This window comes from Paramormyrops kingsleyae, unplaced genomic scaffold (assembly GCF_048594095.1).
Source record: "Paramormyrops kingsleyae isolate MSU_618 unplaced genomic scaffold, PKINGS_0.4 ups256, whole genome shotgun sequence".
NCBI classification, from domain to species: Eukaryota; Metazoa; Chordata; class Actinopteri; order Osteoglossiformes; family Mormyridae; genus Paramormyrops; species Paramormyrops kingsleyae.
In genome coordinates, this window is record NW_027326194.1 from 1 (window position 1) to 20,348 (window position 20,348).

Below are 20,348 nucleotides of genomic sequence, written 5' to 3' on the forward strand. Positions count from 1 at the left end.
ATAAGTCCATGCATTTTATCCTTTATGCTGCAAAAGAAGCACACATTACCCATATAAAGGTTCGAATGCACACTAATTTCTTGTCATGTCAGAGCAAAAGCACATAAGTATGTATTTGTTACAAATAGACATTGCATCACTTTACAGAGTGAATGTGTACTTGTTTAGTATGGCATGTGTGGTGCTTAACAGAGTCACTCAAGAAGAGGTTTGGGGTCCTGCTTTATGAAGCAGCTGGAGCATCTCTTCACTGATGTCTGACTGCCACCTAAAGCTCCTGGGCTTTTATTCTGCAAATAATTACTCCATCCAGCAATTAAGGGCTTTAGCTGAAAAAAACATACTGAAAAAACAGCTCTTCAGAGACCAAGTGTAGAATATCCAAGATTATTCCTTTGGTTGATCCTTTATAAAAAATTGAATAACATAACATTTAGGATGCCCCTCTACAATAACATGAATGTGTTAACTTCAACTTATTTCAACCCATTTTGATATAAGGCCTTTCCCAGGACAGTTATTTAGTACTACTAGTCTAGTGTCTACATTGCAGGTTCACGCAAAACAGAAATAACTACAGTATTTCAGGTAGGCTGAAGAAGCCTTTATATCATTAAAGTTTCAGATAAGCAGCTTGAACACAGCCAGAAGGCAAGAGGGGAAGGAAAACACAAACCTATAATTGACATGACAGTTAAACAGCATTGGGATTTCTTTTTCCAGAACCAGCTGGCTAACCCTCCCCTCAGACCATGCAAGCTAAGAACGCCTGCTAAATACAAAAGCCATCTGGAACCTTAGCTAGAGTTAGCTAGCTGTCGCGTTGACGTCACTTCTGTTAAAGTCACCAGTCCTAATCAGATTACTGCAGCAGAGTGTAAAACCTTTACGATGTATCGCTCGGGTCATATGGCATGCTGACCAAGCATGGAGAAATTGCTTAAAGCAGAAAACCGCACGCTACGTCTGAATCATGTTACCATAGAGTGATTCAGTTTGCCTGGGGAACATTGTCATATTCCATTTTTGAAATAGGTTTTTTATTTCTGTGTTGGCAATTCTCTGCACCCAGACTACCTCATTTGGAAAACGTTACACAGAACCTGCCACATGTGTCCTATCTACTGTGCCTAATTAACATTATGGCAATTTGCTGAGAAACTGAGTTTTATAACATTGACAACAACTAAGAAGCCCGGAGGGGCCTGAGTCATCACGGTTTCTAAGGTCCAATGGAAAGACTGGGGGGAAAATGTGGCGGCTGCATTGCGTTGGAAACAACAGCAGCAAGCCAGTGAGACGGCTGCATGGGTGCCCTCAGCTCTCCCCCATCAGCGCCACAGCATCCTAATGCTAACCATGGTGTCACATGCTGCCGTGGTGTGGTGGGGGTAGCGGCTGAGTCAGGAAGACAGAGCAAGACAGAGTGTGGGTACTGACTCACCAACACAAGCAGCACTGGAGGACTAATCAAGCCGCACTATTATCCATCGTCTGGAATGTTGTTTGCTCTCCTTGTTGTACATGACAACTTCCCAGAATCTTGCATAACAGCTTCTGTTTTTTCTTTACTTTTATGTCTAACAGAGCAATCAAGAGAGACTTTGTGAATGAATTTTTTGTTCACTGAAAGGTTACTCGCTATCTCTTTATCATTCTCTCAAATCAACGAAGCAATTACAATTCGAACATAGGTATAATACAGTTGGCCCGAAACAATATGAACCAGTGCCAAATAAACCACATGAAGGTTTTCCAGCAAGATACATAAACCTGCTCTTATAATAGCTTTTCAATTTTTTTTTTTAAATATCCCATTTAGTGATTTTGATGATCTTTTTTAGGATTTACTGATTAGTTATCACACCACAGCACACAAAAATGAAATTAGTTCTCTGCATTTATCTCATATGTGACATAGCAGGGGACAGCTATTTCAATGCCCGGGGAGCAGTGCTTGTGGGTGGTACCTTGCTCAGTATGTTGCTGGTCGGGGATTCAAATCTACAATTTTTCAATTGCGCTTCCCTAAATATCAAGCCACCACTGCCTCTGCTCAAGCATTTAAAATGTATAGAATATAGCAGTATGTTTATTATAAATTAAACAACAGATTTTGTTTGCAAGTTTTTTTCTTTTTCAATACACATTAACTGATCGTTTGAAGTATAAAAGTCCCACAACAACCGTTTTGAGAAATAAATTTTGTAATTATCTTATGAGTTTAAACATTATAGCTTCACATCATTTAGAACGCTGCTGGATTTCCTAGGATTATATGCTATCCAGGTTGCTGCAAGAAAGAAGGGCCAACCCTACCATACCCTTGGCTCCACCTGGCTCTGCTGGCCTCCCGCAGTCTGGGGGGACTCGTGTCCCGGGGTTAACATCCCACATCCAGGGATCCAGAGGACCCCCTAGCTCAGCCCTGTTCCCTCCTGCCCCATTTTAGTTTTTGCCCATATGTCCTGCCTTTCCTTTTCCCAGGTTTATGGTCTTCCTCTGGTTTTCTGTTCCTCTGTTTCTGTTTCTGACTCTCCACTTGTCTGCCCTGCTTTGGTCGATGTTGCGTTCGTTGTTTTCTATATTATCCATGGTTCCCTGTCTCATCTCATATCTCTCACACTAGTCCCTAACTCTGCTTACATCCACCCGGCATCTTGTCCCATGATGTCTCGTCAGGTGCTACTTGGTTTCATCTTGTGTCCTGTCAGATCCTCGTCTGATATCTCGTCCGGTCATGTCTGATGTCCTGTCATCTCTTATTAGATCTGGTGTCCCTCTTGGTCTCTTATCCTGCTGTTTGGTTGCTGGGTCCCCTCCTCGGTCTGCCTCGTGTGTCTGGAGTACACGGGGGGGCGGTACTGTCACACCCTGAATTCCTGCCCCTCTCTCCGTTGCTTGTTTAGTCTTATCTCTCATTACAGCCCTCGTGGATCAACCCAGGTGCCTCTCATCTGTGGATCACTCCATGTGCCTCTCGTCTGTGGATCACCCCATGTGCCTCTCGTCTATGGATCACCCAGCGTGCCTCTCGTCTGTGGCTCACTTCATCTGCCTCTCCTCTGTGGATCACCCCAGGTGCCTCTCCTCTGTGGATCACCCCAGGTGCCTCTCGTCTGTGGATCACCCACCGTGCCTCTCGTCTGTAGCTCACCCCATGTGCCTCTCGTCTGTGGATCACCCCATGTGCCTCTCGTCTGTGGATCACCCCAGGTGCCTCTCGTCTGTGGATCACCCAGCGTGCCTCTCGTCTGTGGATCACCCAGCGTGCCTCTCGTCTGTGGATCACCCAGCGTGCCTCTCGTCTGTGGATCACCCCAGGTACCTCTCGTCTGTGGCTCACCTCATGTGCCTCTCGTCTGTGGATCACCCAAGGTGCCTCTCGTCTGTGGATCACCCCAGGTGCCTCTCCTCTGTGGATCACCCCAGGTGCCTCTCGTCTGTGGATCACCCACCGTGCCTCTCGTCTGTAGCTCACCCCATGTGCCTCTCGTCTGTGGATCACCCCATGTGCCTCTCGTCTGTGGATCACCCCAGGTGCCTCTCGTCTGTGGATCACCCAGCGTGCCTCTCGTCTGTGAATCACCCAGCGTGCCTCTCGTCTGTGGATCACCCAGCGTGCCTCTCGTCTGTGGATCACCCCAGGTACCTCTCGTCTGTGGCTCACCTCATGTGCCTCTCGTCTGTGGATCACCCAAGGTGCCTCTCGTCTGTGGATCACCCCATGTGCCTCTCGTCTGTGGATCACCCCATGTGCCTCTCGTCTGTGGATCACCCCAGGTGCCTCTCGTCTGTGGATCACCCAGCGTGCCTCTCGTCTGTGGATCACCCAGCGTGCCTCTCGTCTGTGGATCACCCCAGGTACCTCTCGTCTGTGGCTCACCTCATGTGCCTCTCGTCTGTGGATCACCCAAGGTGCCTCTCGTCTGTGGATCACCCCATGTGCCTCTCGTCTGTGGATCACCCCAGGTGCCTCTCGTCTGTGGCTCACCCCATGTGCCTCTCGTCTGTGGATCACCCCAGGTGCCTCTCGTCTGTGGATCACCCAGGTACCTCTCGTCTGTGGCTCACCTCATGTGCCTCTCGTCTGTGGATCACCCCAGGTGCCTCTCGTCTGTGGATCACCCCATGTGCCTCTCCTCTGTGGATCACCCTAGGTGCCTCTTGTCTGTGGATCACCCAGTGTGCCTCTCGTCTGTGGATCACCCCATGTGCCTCTCCTCTATGGATCACCCCAGGTGCCTCTCGTCTGTGGATCACCCCAGGTTCTAGAAAGTGAGATGATAAGAAACTGCAACGTGTATAGCTGCACATTACGTTTAGAATAGCAATAAGCGTGTAGGGGCCATGAAATCTCTTCATCCCCGCCCCAAAAAACAAAAGTTAAGAACTTGTAGGACAACAGCAAGGGTGATCATATTTTTGAGCTCAATAACAGCCATCATATATCAAGGATTTTGCAATATGTTAATAAAATACATACACACACATATATACTGTACATATATGACTGCATACTATGCTTACATATGACACTAGTTTACACCCTAGATATGAAGTCACAATATATGTGGAAGCCTACAAATTGCTGAAGGACTGTTTAGCATGCCAGTGTGTCAGTTTAGCTGAAGTTTCCTTGTTCCTCTGGACCAAACCAGATCAGAGCCTTGGGATGATTTTACACAACCTGTAAAGCTGTCTGTCCATATATCAGTCCCAACTGTTTCACATGGAAGCATACTGACCAGGCAGGGATAAGGCTCCTAGCCTCAGTTGCTATATTTTCAGGTCAGCCTTAGCATGGTAGTCTCTGGCAAAGTCAACTGGCGTTCTGTCCAATCCTAAAATCTGAACCTAAAAGATTCAAGTCCAATCGCATTCAGTACTTCACTGTTGGCATCCAAGAGCACCACCGGCTGTAATATCATTAGGGGAAAGCAGGCATTAGTCATCTGATTAAAAATGAAACAATAATAAGTCACAGGGCTGACGTCAGCCCTACGGCTGTAATAGCGTTAGCAGTTGTTTTTCCAGCCGGGGTCACGGCGACCTGCACCGAAACTTCATGAAAAAGCACGAACTGCAAAGAGTTTACAGTGCTCTGACAAGCAGCCAGTGCTAAGGAGCATGGCAGAGTACAACCAGTCAGAGTCCACCATTACAAGAGAGGTTTATTTGCATTTCACTGGAAAGAGAGATATTTTTTGTCTGCTTCACTCTACACTGGCCACACAAAGCCTGTTGGGAAAAAGTGCTTACTGTACTTTAGGATAAAAAAATAATAGCCCCTGTAGCACTGAGCAAACTCAATAAGCCTGCTAACCTGTTCCAGAATGTTCATATTCACAAGTGTTTTATTTGTGCAGTTCATATCTTAAATCCTCTGAATGTTTTTACTTGTTGTTTCAGGGCTTTGCATGTTGTTCTACTGTCAGAGAAGTATCAAAAGCAGCAGGTGTAGGGTCTGGCAAGCTGCAGTGGGATGGTCTGGCAAGCTTCAGTGGGTTTGTTCAGGGTCAGTGCTGTGATGGAGCTGGCCTTCCTGAAGGGTTTGTTCAGGGTCAGTGCTGTGATGGAGCTGGCCTTCCTGAAGGGTTTGTTCAAGGTCAGTGCTGTGATGGAGCTGGTCTTCCTGATGAGTTTGTTCAGGGTCAGTGCTGTGATGGAGCTGGTCGTCCTGATGAGTTTGTTCAGGGTCAGTGCTGTGATGGAGCTGGCCTTCCTCATGAGTTTGTTCATGGTCAGTGCTGTGATGGAGCTGGTCTTTCTGATGAGTTTGTTCAGGGTCAGTGCTGTGATGGAGCTGGCCTTCCTGATGAGTTTGAAAGATACGTCTTCTATTCTTCTGAAGCAGAGCAAGCATCTCCTGTATCAACCAGAGTTGCCAACTCTCACACATTTGGAGTGGCTCTCACGCATTCAGACTCTCACACTCACGGAAGAAATCTTACAGCAAATCTATATTATTCCATTATTAAGCTAAAATTAGCTGCATCAAAAACACTGGCATAGTTTGCAAATCCTACCATTTACAAGGTAATAAAATTGCTGCATAGATGTAAATTTGTGTACAGACTTGTCTCAAATTGAAACCAGCCAGCTGACGAAACTCTGCATCAACCACATTTGTGGCTTTTACTAATGCTATATTGGAGGCCTGTTCCCTGTTAATTGACCTTAATTGCTAATGTGTCTGTCTCTGACCAGGTAAATAAAGGGTAACAGTTTATTTGCAGAAGCGCAAAAATTATAGTATTATGCTTATACTTATTGTTATGTCCCTGGTCTAGGTTAGGAGGCAGTAACAGGTACGCAGGGGACTGAAGTGCACTTTAAGTAGGAGGAAAAGCAATGGAGGGAGATTCAATAAAGTAACCCATTAATTCACTCAATATTATGGATTATGCAAATAATCATGCCACTGAAGGGAATAAGCGACAAGGACAAAGACAAAGAAATGAAAAGAAAAACAAAGCACAGATCTCAAAACCACTAAACCTTACTATCAAAAATAAAAACAAAGAAAAGAAAACTACATCCTACCCAAGCAAACCACATCAGGGTTGGCACGTGCCAGCTTTCATAGTATGGCTTAACACCAACAACACTCTACGTGGATGGGTAGGTGCGCACCTCTTGTCTATCTGATCCCTTTCCACATGCATATATATAAGATGAAGAAAGCATAAATGAAGACATAAAACAAAATCCTCACAAGTTTCAGCTTCAACTCCATGTCTTTAACATTTTGCTCCTCCCACATCACACGCTGTTCATTGGGCAACACCAACTGGCAGAAATTCCAACCAATCATGGGACCTAGCAGGTAACAGATAGGAAACAGAAAAAAACACCTAGGCCTACGTGTGCACACGTATCACATATGTATTATTAACCACAAACTAAGTCTTAATTACATACTGATCTCATGTTTGTTCATCATGATGATGTTTTATCTCAAGCAAGCACTATATGTACTATATCTGTTGATACAGTAATCTACGCAAACTACTGAAGAAACAAGTCATGAATAACACAAGTTATATACTGATCCCATGTTTGTTCATCATTAATGAATTATAATGCAACTTTTATCCCAAACAATTACTATATTTGTTACTACAGTCATGGCCAAAAGTTTTGAGAATGACACAAGGAACAAGTCATGAACAAGCGAAATACTGATCTCATGTCCTTTATTAATGAATCACGACACATCTTTAATCTCATGTAACTACTATATTTTTCATGATTTGTACTTCATATAGTAATTGAGTTACTACTATCTGTGCCCCCATCGAGTGAAGTGTTACCAAATAAAGTAACAGGCAAATTCATTGCAGACAGGCTTCTAATTTTTAACCTTGGAGCACTTTACCAGTTCAAATGATTTCATACAGTTATGATACAGATTTGCCAAAAAGCAAAAACATTTAACAAATATGTAGCAACATGAAAACAGACATAATAGCAATAAATGTTAAACAATAATAAGTGTCAGAATCTGAAGAGAGAAGTAGTTAAGGAAAACAAAAGCTCCAGAAGTACTTTCAGTAGAAAAGCAAATATCTGTCAGTACAAATGTTGTGGAGGGCATTTAGACTCAGACTGTAGATCCTCAGATTCTGCTGTTCTTGCTCACTGTGTCGCCCTAGAACAGTGGTATCCAGGCTTGGGGAAATGGAATGACATATTTAAAGGATTAGTACTGACAATGACCTATGACAGATATTCATGCCGGAACATACACCAGCAGCTATATTTAATGTATTTAAGTTTAGACCACAACACTGAGACCAAGAGGTCAACCCAAAAAATAGCTCACCGAGATTTACAAATGGTAGGGGCCCTAAATCTCATGGCTTTACCACAAACAGCTTTTTATACAAATTGTTTTGAATCGTGCGATATTAGAGCATGTTCCAGATTGCGCACATTCATCAGCTTGCTTAGAGAAACAGGGGCTAGGCTTCTCAATGCCTTATAAGTAATAATGAGGTCTGCTCTGCGCCTTACAGGAAGCCTGCAGAAAGATGAGAGTATGGTTGTAATATGGCCATATTTTAAAATCCTGTTTACAGTTCTCGCTGCAACATTTTACAATTTACTGTAGAGCAGGGGGGTGACTGGGCCTCCCCTGCATAGGCCAAATGTGAAACCTGAAGCAATTACATTGCGTTCATGCGGATTTAGCCAAACAAAAGTCTACATCTAAGTTCAAAGCTGACCAAAAATAGTTTCTTATCCAAGTTATACCTTCTAAGCAGCATACTGTAACTTCAGGGTTGGCAACTCTGGTCAGCTGGCTGGAGTGAGATTTTCACTTTGAGAGAAATCTGCACTGCACACACTATTACATGTAGGTAACAGCTTTATTACTCTGCAAGTAGGCTGTAGGTTTTACAAACTACCCCAATGCTTTTTGATATAGCTTATTTTAGGTTTATAATGGAATATATAGATTTGCTGTAAGATTTCTTGCATGAGTATGTGATTCTGAAAGCACGAGTGTCACGTCTAACGCCTGATATTTGGCAACTCTGCAACTTTCATTTTTTTCTCTTCATACTGGTTCAATAGAACCCAGCTAAGAATACTATCACTCAAAAAGAAACTCTGTTGGCAAATACATTTTTTAATAATCAAAGTATAATCCTAGAAGTGCTAATCCAAGTACTTCCAAAGGAAGTAGGTATTCAGTCGTCATTTGATGGCACTCAATGACTCAGCTGTTCAGACATCTAGGGGAAGTTCATTCCACCACATACTGTAGGTGCCAAAACAGAGAAGAGTCTAGATGCATGTCTTCTTTGTGCCTTGAGAGATGGTGGAACCAGTTGAGCGGGGCTGGAGGATCGGAGAGAGCATGGTGTACTGGGGGGTGAGATAAGTTATTTTAAGTGGGAGGATGCTAATCGATTTTTGGCTTTGTAGGCAAGCATCAGTGTTTTGAATCTGATGTGGGCAGCTACAGTACAGGGTGTAATTAAAAGATCCAACACTTATTGAGGATTTAGCGGGAGAGCAGTCAACACAACACAAATACACACAAAAAGCCTTTTAAGCAGGTGTGAAAACAAATAATACACTTCACAGAAACCAAGTTAGACAAATTTCAGATCATTTTTAGGCAACTCATCACATGACTCACTTTCCCAAGACAGCCGCGGGTTACACCAAAAAAAGTGTAAAAGCATAAAAGTTCCTGACTCTCGAGGAGGGAGCTGTGATTCTAGGTAGTCCCGCTTTTGTACTCACTTTGTGTATTTTACCAGGACTTCAGGAATGACCTTTACCCTCTCTGAGTGTTTCTTCTGTAATATTGTAATATTATCATTTGCACTGGGCCACAAACATTTTTGGTATGTTTATACATACTGGCAATGAAGTGAGTTCTGATTCTGATTCTGAAAACCACTCAGGGAAGGTCCAGACAGACCAGAGTAGGACTCAAGTCTGACAGCAATAATTGATGTGCATTTTGGAAGAAATACTTTATTTTCCTGTCTGGACATTTTCATAGCATTTTAGAAAAAGAATGTACACTCACTGGCCATTTTATTAGGTATACCTTGCTAGTACCAATTTGGACTCCCTTTCACCTTCAGAACTGCCATAATTCTTTGTGGCAGAGATTCAACAAGGTGCTCAAAACATTTCTCAGAGACTCAGAGCAGTTGATGCAGATTTGTCAGCTGCACATTCATGATGTGTATTCCGTTCCATCACATGACGTAGGTGCTCTGTTGGATTGAGATCTGGTGAATGTGGAGGTCATATGAGTACAGTGTACTATAAAATATCCCCCACACCATTACACCTCCACCACCAGTCTGAATTGTTGATACAAGGCAGGATGGATCCATGCTTTCCTGTTGTTCAGACCAAACTCTGACCCTACCATCTGAATGTTGCAGCAGAAGACTCATCTGATCAGACAATGTTTTTCCAATCGTCCATTGTCCAATTTTGGTGAGCCTGTGCCCACTGTAGCCTCAGTTCCCTGTTCTTAGCTGACAGGAATGCTACCCAGTCTGATCTTCAGCTGCTGTAGTCCATCTGCTTCTAGGTTCAAGGTGTTTTAGAGAGCATTGCCTTTCTATCAGCTTGAACCAGTCTGGCCATTCTTCTCTGTTGATCAGCAGTTTTTGAAACACTCATATCAGCCTGTCTGACACTAACAACCATGCCACATGTCACGTGAATTACCTTTATTCGCCTTCAGGTGGAGGATGTATTCTCCCTCCTGGATACCTACCAGGAGTAACCCCACAGTTTGGAGGATCCCCAAGGCCGAGGCTCTCTTCCAGGATACAGGGAAGGTGTTAGATAGACTAAACATGGATGTAGATCCCCAGGAGGTGGAGAAAGTTCAGCGCTTACTGGCTGATGTGCTAAAGATAGTCGAGCATGAGACTGCTCAGCTTGCTGCCTCTCCGCCGCGTGAAGCTGCTAAGCCCACTACCTCTCCGCAGGCCAGCCCGCTGGTTCCCTGCAGCTAGTCGCAGCTCCGCCCACCGTCTCTAGCCTGTGGCTGCTGCCTCGCCTGACCCGGTACCCCCTAAGCCTTGCCCAGGAGGCGTCGCCACTCATCCTGAGCTCCTGAGCCATTTCTGGGGCTAATAAACATTTGGTATAACATGAGATATAAAAACTCACTGATCTACATGGGGGTAGAGCTTTGTCAAAGGTACTTGGGAAACTGGTAGCTTAGCTGAAACATAGCCAAAAATTTGGGTCCACAAAAAACACCTATGATCTTCCTCTGCTGGAATAAAGATTTTCTCAATTCTCCAGGAAAACGCCTTGAATTATGCCTGCCTCCAGTCCCCCTAATAAATAATGATAATGATAAATCTATGATTCTATGAGTCTATGATTAATGACATATTCAATCACATTATAATTTGCTGAAAAAACACTGCAACTATGCTCAACTCCAGGAATTCAATTTATTGCTGGTCAGATTAACACATTATCAAACAAAAAAGGTAGCAGCTTGCTAGTGGTAAAATAGTTGTTCAAGTGCAACATCACAAAAGACGATAAAAGGATTTTCCCTGGCAGACAATCAGCAGGTTTGACTTTGTATATGCCTCAAATAAATAAATGGCAACAACATAAAATTACTATAAGTAAGTAAGCAGGCAACTATAATTATCGGTTTAAGAGAAATAAATGGGCTGAGCAAGTTGCAGAACATAGTAAAAAAAATGCCATGCAGAAGATATATGAGAAGCATGATAGCTAGCGATGTGTTATGAACCAGGATTGACATAACTGGTACGTAGGTAGGTGAAGCCACTATAATGCGTTAAATGTGATGGTAATTTTTTATCATAACAGCACAAATGCATTCTTTTCCCACAGTGGATCTGATCCCACAGCTGAACTACTGTAGCACAAATAGCTGAAAAAGTTAATGCTACCTACAGATCCAGCCGCTTAAAATTTCCCCACTTTCCATGACAGGTCCTTGACAGGACCTTGACTGGCTCTTGGCTGGTCCTTGACTGTAATGAGATCCCCCACGATGATGTAATGAAAAAGGGGGCCGGCATGATCCACCCCTCAACTCTCTGTGTGTAAAGTACTTGCAATGATCTATCCATCCACCAGGGAGAGCAGTAATCTGAAGTGACTTACCTGAAATCAGGTAAGATACCTGAATCAGGTATTGTAACTCCACTGCAAAAAATGAAAATCTAAGCAAGTACAATTTCCCTATATTTAAACAAAATTCCAATTTCATTAATAAACTTACTACACTGCAATAAATGGCCTGTGAAATTTAGAAATAGTTTCTGTTGTGAGGCAAAGATGGCCTAAAACTGTCAAAATGTGTTTTTAGTCAGTTTATTGATGAAATTACAATTTTATTTTACTTCCCTCTTTGGAGATGAGGCGGTCCCAAGATATGTCCAATACAATAATTACAGGCCTAAACAAAGTATTAAGACTGATATTGTCAAGCAATGAGAGGTATATGAAAATTAATCAGATTTGAAGCCCATTAAGCTTGTTTGGCACAAGATGAAAGATTTCATGCGCAAGGAGGCCAAGCCAGGTACAAAGCAGCAGCATGTCCAAGAGTTATTTTGGGAGAAGAGAGTGACCCAAGATGTGTGTGACAGACTAATTACAGGTCTAAACAAAGTAATAAGGTTGACTGTGGAGAATAAAGGTGTGTTCTTTCTTTCTGTCTGGCTAACAGCCGGATAGGCTGCTGGTGGCTGCATATCCACGGGGGGGGGGGGGTGATGTGTGAATGTGTCATTAACTTCTCTGCTTGGCCACAATGAAACAATGAGACAGATGAGACAGATGTTTGAAGCGGTCAAGGTGAGGTTATTTTTTTAACCTAAGAAACACTGCTTTCAGATCATAAGAACATAAGAACTATACAAACGAGAGGAGGCCATTCGGCCCATCAAGCTCGCTTAGGGAGAACTTAACTAATAGCTCAGAGTTGTTAAAATCTTATCTAGCTCTGATTTAAAGGAACTCAAGGATTCAGCTTGCACTATGTTATCAGGAAGACTATTCCATATTCTGACTATCAAGCCAGTCGGTTAAATAAACACTACTAAACAGTCATTACACACTACCAGTCAAAACTGTTGTTGGCATGTAAATTAGAAACCAGAAGACTATAGTGGAAAAAAAGTATGATCGTCTACCAAAAACATTTATACACTGTATAGTCATGACTGACATGCTGAGGCTGGGTTTGAACCAGTGACCTGGGGAACACAAGCACACAGGCTTAGCCCACTGAGCCACACAGGGACCCTGAAAGTGCAAATGTTTTTTGCATGAAAGTTCACCATAGCAAATACCCTGAGCAAGGAACTGCCCACAAGCACAAGAAAAGTGGTGGGGCTGGGGGCTGGGGGCTGGGGGCTGGGGGTGGGGGGTCAACTGAATGTGTGAAAGTCATTAACATCTCTTTTGACTGGTAGTATGTGTGTGTTTGTGTGTGGGTTTGCATAGATCACATTTGAGGACCAAATTGCCCCCAAAGTGTAGTAAAACCTGAAATTTTCCTACTTTTGGGGACATTTTTTGAGGTCCCTATTTGGATAAACACTTTTAAAGCCTCTGATCACAAATTTTTCTGAACACATACAAATCGAATTTCAATGAAAAAGTTGGCCAAAATTTCACATCTGTTCACGACTATACGCTCGGGTGGTGAACAAAAGCACTGGCAAAGTCTTGCATTTCTGAAAAGTTTCAATACGCAGAAAAAGACTAGTCACATTAGAGTGCTATTTCGTGAAGTCTGGTCCACCATCTAAACGGCTAAATAGAAATAGAAGAAATCACAAGACAGAAAACACTTTAACATCCCTCCATCACAGAGCCGGACTCGCCATCAAAACTGTAAGCTCCTCTAAACCCAGCTTATTGTACCTTGATACCTTGTACGTTGCTTTGGATAAGTCTGCTAAATGCTTTAAATGTAAATATAAATATTGTACAGTGTAAAGCCATGTAGCAGAAATGACTTGGGGTCAGTAATCCAGGAGACATGGAGGTGTACAGTAAATATCCATTGTCTTCCCAACATCAGTCACTGAATGGTATTAAAAAAGCACTGGAGAGTTCAAAGCATACAATTCTCACAGTCTATCAGCACCACCAACATTCAGATGTAAATGAGCTTCAGATGTAAATGCATGCTGGCTGACCAGATCACCCCCCCTGGAAAGAAAATATCCCTATTCCCTTTTATTGTCCTTGGTGATTTTAACAGAGTGAATCTACACCAGGAACTTCCTAAATACAGACAGCATATCGACTGCCCCACCAGGGACAACATCACACTGGACCACTGTTACACCATTTTAAAAGATGCCTATCGCTCTGTCCCCCGGGCAGCTTTAGGACATTCTGGTCACTGTATGGTCCATCTTATTCCAATTTACAGGCAACAGCTTAAACGTGCCAAGCCTGTAGTCAAAACTGTGAAGAAGTGGACCAATGCAGCAAAGCAGAAACTGCAGGACTGTTTTGACTGCACTAATTGGACTGTCTTTGAAGCTGCATCTGATAATCTGGATGAGCTGACAGACACTGTGACATCATACATCAGTTTTTGTGAAGATGTGTGTGTCCCGACCAAGACCTTCTGCACATACAACAACAATAAACCATGGTTCACTCCCAAACTGCAACATCTTCACCAGGCTAAGGAGGATGCCTACAGAAGTGGTGACAGGGCCCTGTACAGGCAGGCCAGGAACACGCTGACCAGTGAGATCAAAGTGGCAAAAAGAAGCTACTCTGAGAAGCTGAAAGAACGGTTCTCAGCCAATGACCCTGCATCAGTGTGGAGAGGCCTGCGAGATATCACCAGCAACAGACGACCCCTACCCCCCGCTGAAGCAAACAAAGACCTGGCAGATGAGCTGAACAACTTCTACTGCAGGTTTGAGATAAACAGATTCACACCCCCCATCCACCCCACTCCAGAGACAATAACCCCCATCACACCTCGTACCCCCCTATCCTCCCCCCTGGAACTCAGAATACACAAAGCGGAAGTGAGCCGGCTGTTCCAGAAACAGAAAACCAAGAAGGCCCCGGGACCAGACGGTGTATCCCCCTCCTGCCTCAAAACCTGTGCTTATCAGCTGGCTCCCATCTTCACCCGCATCTTCAATAGATTCCTGGAGCTGTGTGTAGTTCCCTCGTGCTTCAAACGCTCCACCATTATCACGGTCCCCAAAAAACCCACCATTACAGGACTGAATGACTACAGACCTGTCGCCTTGACGTCTGTGGTCATGAAATCCTTTGAACGCCTGGTTTTAGCCCATCTAAAGGACATTACAGGACACCAGCTGTACCCCCTGCAGTTTGCCTATCGGGCAAACAGGTCGGTGGATGATGCAGTGAATATGGGGCTGCATTATATCCTGCAACATCTGGTCCGTCCAGGAACTTATGCCAGGATCCGATTTGTGGACTTTAGTTCGGCTAAACGAGCATAGATTTTAACGAGCAGTTAAAATCATTTCAGATCCGTCACATCCTGGACACAATCTTCTCCAGCTACCCCCCTCTGGCAGGCGCTACAGATCTGTTTACAAAAACTGTTTACACTCTACCTCGCACCTTAAAATTGCACAGTGTTACTCACCTGTGTATATTTATAATATTTATAATTTTTCACATTTGTATTGTATTTGTATTGTATTGTACTGTATTTGTACAGTATTTCTTGTATACGGTATTTTGTTTTTATAGTGTCACTTATTGTAGAGCTGGGTGATATGGCCTAAAAATAAAATCTCAGATCTTTTCACAAAAAATCTGATTTCCGATTTTAATCGATTCTCCCCTCCCCTACTCAAAATCAAACTACTTTATTTAGCTTTTTTTACTTTAGACCACACCTTTAGGAGCAGTGTGTGGCTCAGTGGGCTAAGCTGTGTGCTTGTAATCAGAAGGTCACTGGTTCAAGCCCAGCCTCAGTATGTCTGCAGCTCCTTGAGCAAGGCCCCAACAGGTGGCCTTCACAGACAACTTATTCTTCAAAGATCAAGTTGAGGGAGGCATAAACACAATTTCCCCACGGGGATCAATAAAGTGTCAGTTATTATTGTGAACACTTTTAGAAAGGTTTCTCTATAGCTTATTTTAAAACTGGCAACAACACAATACACCCTCAAACTTATAAATAAAAGTAATAAGTAATATTGTAATAACAATAGAAAAAAAACACATAATTTTATCATGTCAGCTTAGTATTAAGTAAATACTTTATGCCATTGGGTTTGACATATTATATTACAATTACAATTACAAATTACAGAAGTAGCAACACCTTTCTTTGGGCACGTGCCATCTTTTCCCCTGTCATTGCCATGTTGTTAGTGAATCTGCTACAGTGTTAATTTACCCGTGAGGAATGGTGCATCGCATTAGTTCCGCATTTGGCGCTTGTGTGTAAAAAAAGTAATAAAATCGATTTCATGAAAACATATCGTCCTGAACTGTAAATTCGAATTAATCAATTAAATTGATTTATCGCCCAGCTCTAACTTATTGTTTGTGTATGAGAGAGTATCAAACTGTGGGAAACTAATTCCTTGTGTGCCCCAGCACACTTGGCGAATAAAAGCTGATTCTGATTCTGATTGCTGCAGCAGGTGAGACCTATGACCTACAAATTCTTTAATCAATCAACAGTTACAGTATCAACAATCAATGGCTGGACAGTTGATACAGGGACAATGATCACAACACACATCAGAACAGCCTTCCCAAAGCCAACAAACTGAACCCTATTGAAAATTTGTGGACTATGCTTAAAATAAAGCACTTTAAAACAAATCAATATACTGTAGGACCAAAGTGCTGTACAAAGGATAAATAAGAATAGACAATAAACAAACCAATAAAGCATATTAAAATAAAATAAGTAAATAAAATAAATTAAAACAAAAATGAGCTTTTTTAATTCATAGCAAAGACCATTCAATCATTTAACCCTGTAAAAAGAAAAGTAAAGTTTTTGTAAAGACAGCGCCATCTAATGGTATCACCCTGCAAGTGAATGAATGGGCGGGTTTATAGTCAAATATAGGCCCACCCCTAGAAGAAGGGGGGCTCTACCTTTCGGATGGTAATTGGAAGGAACTTGGCTGGGATTTGGCTGCCAGCCAGACTGGAGGGGAAATTTTAAGTGGCTGGATCTGTATGATAGAAAGGTGTCAGCAGAGACAGTGCATGGCGGCTTATGGGGCTGCACATCCACAGACCAGTCAGAGCACCCATGCTGACCCCTGTTCACTGCCGATGTGGGAAGAAGGCAAGCCAGCAGCGGCAGTGTGATGCTCTGGGGGATGTTCTGCTGGGAAACCTTGGGTCATGGCATTCATGTGGGTGTTACTTTGACATGAACCACCTACCTAAACATTGTTGCAGACCAAGTACACCCCGTCATGGCAATGGTATTCCCCGATGGCAGTGGTCACTTTCAGCAGGATAATGCACCCTGCCACACTGCAGAAATTGTTCAGGAATGGTTTGAGGAACAAAAAAACGGTCAAGGTGTTGACTTGGCCTCCAAATTCTCCACATCAACAATCCAATCGAGCATCTGTGTGATGTCCTGAATAAACATTTCCGATCCATGGAGGCCCCACCTCACAACTTACAGGACTTAAGGATCTGCTGCTAACATCTTGGTGCCAGATACCACAGGACACGTTTAGAGGTCTTCTGGAGTCCATGCTCAATGGATCAGAGCTGTTTTTTCGCCGGCATGTGGGGACCTACACCATATTAAGCAGATGCTTTTAATGTTATGGCTGGTCAATGTAAACATAAATGCCCACTTTTTTGATATGATTGACATTTTTTAAGTCAATGAAATCCTTTAATTAATTTAATAATGCATCATCATCTGAAAGACTGAATTGCTACACTTAATAAAAACAAAGCCAAGCATATAGTACATGTATGAAAACACGTTTTAATGCATGTGCTACAAATATGAGATACTTGAATAGGCCTGTAATGTTTCAGCAGAATGATGAAAAAAAAAATATCTTTCTCTTCATTAAATGGATGCCAAACAGAAAACTATATCATACTCCATCTGTATAACCAAGTGACAGATAAACCTTCATTCTAAGAATGGAGTGTATTTACTGTAAATTCTACAAAAAAGGCAGAGATTTTCCAATTGGGGACTTTAAGCTTGTAAAGGTTTGACACTGTGAAATTAATTCAATTAGACTTTTATTTGACATGTTGCCATTTTGCTTCACATGTGAAGTCTTAGCAAAGCCCCCAAACAGAACTGGCATAAACAGCCATAATGAACAAATCACTTGTCTGTTCATTCACACATATTCCACTTACACACTTGAGGCTCAACATATGAAGAAGCCAGCTTCTTTCTTTGCACAAAGCAGTTTTCAATCAAATTCCCAAACAGGGCCTCACTGCATTTGATATTCCTGAGGAAATAATCTTGACCAGCTTAAGACTGACAGCATGGGTTGTCAAAATTAATTAATTGGAACATCTTGGCACTCATGTGTGCATTATCGTCAGTGGCCTGGAGCTCAGATTATCTCCCAGTTCTGTTTAAGAACATAAGAACATAAGAACTATACAAACGAGAGGAGGCCATTCGGCCCATCGAGCTCGCTTGGGGAGAACTTAACTAATAGCTCAGAGTTGTTAAAATCTTATCTAGCCCTGATTTAAAGGAACCCAAGGATTCAGCTTGCACTACGTTATCAGGAAGACTATTCCATACTCTGACTACACGCTGTGTAAAGAAGTGCTTCCTTAAATCCAGTTTGAAATGTTCTCCCGCTAATTTCCACCTATGGCCACGAGTTCTTGTATTTGAACTAATGCTGAAGTAACTATTCGGTTGAACAGCATCCAAACCTGTTAGAATCTTATAGACCTGGATCATGTCCCCCCTCAGTCTCCTTTGCTTGAGGCTGAACAGATTTAGCTCAAATAACCTTTCCTCGTATGACATTCCTCTAAGACCAGGAATCATTCTTGTGGCCCTACGCTGCACCTTTTCTAAGGCCGCTATGTCCTTTTTAAGATATGGTGACCAAACCTGTACACAATATTCTAGGTGAGGTCTCACCAAGGAATTGTATAATCTTAGCATTACCTCCCTTGACTTAAACTCCACACACCTGGAGATGTACCCCAACATCCTATTGGCCTTTTTTATTGCTTCCCCACACTGGCGAGAATGAGACATGGAAGCATCAACATACACACCAAGGTCTTTCTCATAATCAGCTACCTTTATTTCAGTAGGTCCCATAAAATACCTGTACTTTATATTTCTGCTCCCTACATGGAGTACCTTACATTTGTCTATGTTAAATTTCATCTGCCAGGTGTCAGCCCAGTCACTAATTAAATTAAGATCCCGCTGTAGCTGCTGAGCCGCTAGTTCAGTATCTGCTACACCACCCACCTTGGTGTCATCTGCAAATTTCACCAGTTTACTGTATATATTGGTGTCTATATCATTTATGTAAATTAGGAACAAAAGTGGTCCTAAAATTGAACCCTGCGGTACCCCACTATGAACGCAGGCCCACTGTGACATCGAGCCTCTTATAACTACTCGCTGCTTCCTATTCGTTAACCAGTTATCAATCCAAGTCGCTACAGTTCCTAAAATACCTGTCGCTTTGAGTTTAAGTGAGAGCCTCTTGTGGGGAACAACATCAAAAGCCTTTTGGAAATCTAAATAGATGACATCATAGGCCTTCTTATCATCAACTTCCTGAGTAGCTTCCTCAAAAAACTCCAACAGATTTGTTAAACAGGATCTACCTCTCCTAAATCCATGCTGGCTATCCCTCAAAATGTTATTTGAGTCCAGGTAATCTACCATTTTCTCTTTGATTATAGCCTCCATAACTTTACCAGTTATACAAGTTAGACTGATTGGCCTATAGTTTGACAAATTACTTCTATCCCCTTTTTTGAAAATGGGCGTTATGTTGGCATGCTTCCAATCAGAAGGTACCACACCTTCAGATAAGGATTTTTGAAACAGTAATGTTAAGGGTCGGCAAATAATATCCCTCATCTCTTTTAACACTATAGGTAAGATGCCATCAGGGCCCTGTGATTTATTTATTTTGAGCTTAGCTAGGCTTTGCAAAACATCAGCTTCAGTTATATATATATTAGTTATAGACGATGTTGAATTAGTAATAAGAACTGGTAAGTTACTAGTGTCCTCGACAGTGAATACCCGTGCAAAACTATCATTGAACTCATTTACTATGTCAATGTCGTTTTCAATTATAAGACCCTTACTATCCTGCAGATTAGTAATTTCAGCTTTTAGAGCTCTTTTAGAGTTAAAATACTGGAAGAAACTTTTAACGTCATCCTTAGCCTCCAATGCGATCTTCCTTTCGACATTCCTTTTAGCTCGTCTAATGTCATTTTTTAATTCAGCCTGTAGATTTAGATACTCTTGCTTTATTATGTCATCATCAGTTATTTTCCATCTCTGGAACAAAGCCCTTTTCCTCCTTACTTTATACTTTATGTCCCTATTAAACCACCTAGGTTGCAATTTCCTAGATTTATTTTTGCTAGAAACAGGTATGAAGTCCTCTTGTACTTGCAATAACGTGCTTTTAAAAAATTCCCATGCCTCTTCAACAGTTTTGTTATTTAACTCCATCCAGTTCACGGTTTCTAGTTTTAATCTCATACAATTGAAGTTAGCCTTCCTAACATTATATATTTTTGATTTGGACTTTGCTCTTCGGGCACTAAACTTAACCTCAAATTTAACCATGTTATGATCGCTACTGTCA

The 20,348-nt window shown here is 42.4% G+C and overlaps 1 protein-coding gene and 1 long non-coding RNA gene across 4 annotated transcripts in view; one reads left to right on the forward strand and one right to left on the reverse strand.

Moving 5' to 3' along the window:
- Positions 1 to 7,182: 7,182 nt before the first annotated feature.
- LOC140587464 (uncharacterized) overlaps positions 7,183 to 20,348 on the reverse strand; it is a 31,158-nt gene continuing 17,992 nt past the window's right edge. For all 3 annotated transcript variants that reach the window (XR_011989140.1, XR_011989141.1, XR_011989139.1), the window contains 2 exons: positions 16,926 to 17,291; positions 7,183 to 8,877 (listed from right to left, as the gene is read on the reverse strand). This is a non-coding gene — a long non-coding RNA (uncharacterized lncRNA). The remainder of the gene's footprint in view (positions 8,878 to 16,925; positions 17,292 to 20,348) is intronic.
- Positions 12,926 to 15,543, forward strand: LOC140587463 (uncharacterized). Its single transcript, XM_072708725.1, has 2 exons — positions 12,926 to 14,437; positions 14,537 to 15,543. Exons 1-2 carry the CDS (start codon positions 13,665 to 13,667, stop codon positions 15,000 to 15,002), a joined length of 1,239 nt encoding a protein of 412 aa, XP_072564826.1. The 5' UTR covers positions 12,926 to 13,664; the 3' UTR covers positions 15,003 to 15,543.

Bases quoted from the DNA above. Each gene is read 5' to 3' on its own strand.
- LOC140587463 (XM_072708725.1), top strand. From the start codon at position 13,665: ATGAGCTTCAGATGTAAATGCATGCTGGCTGACCAGATCACCCCCCCT. The intron at 14,438-14,536 runs GTTTGAGATAAA...CCTGGAACTCAG, and splicing joins CTGAACAACTTCTACTGCAG to AATACACAAAGCGGAAGTGA.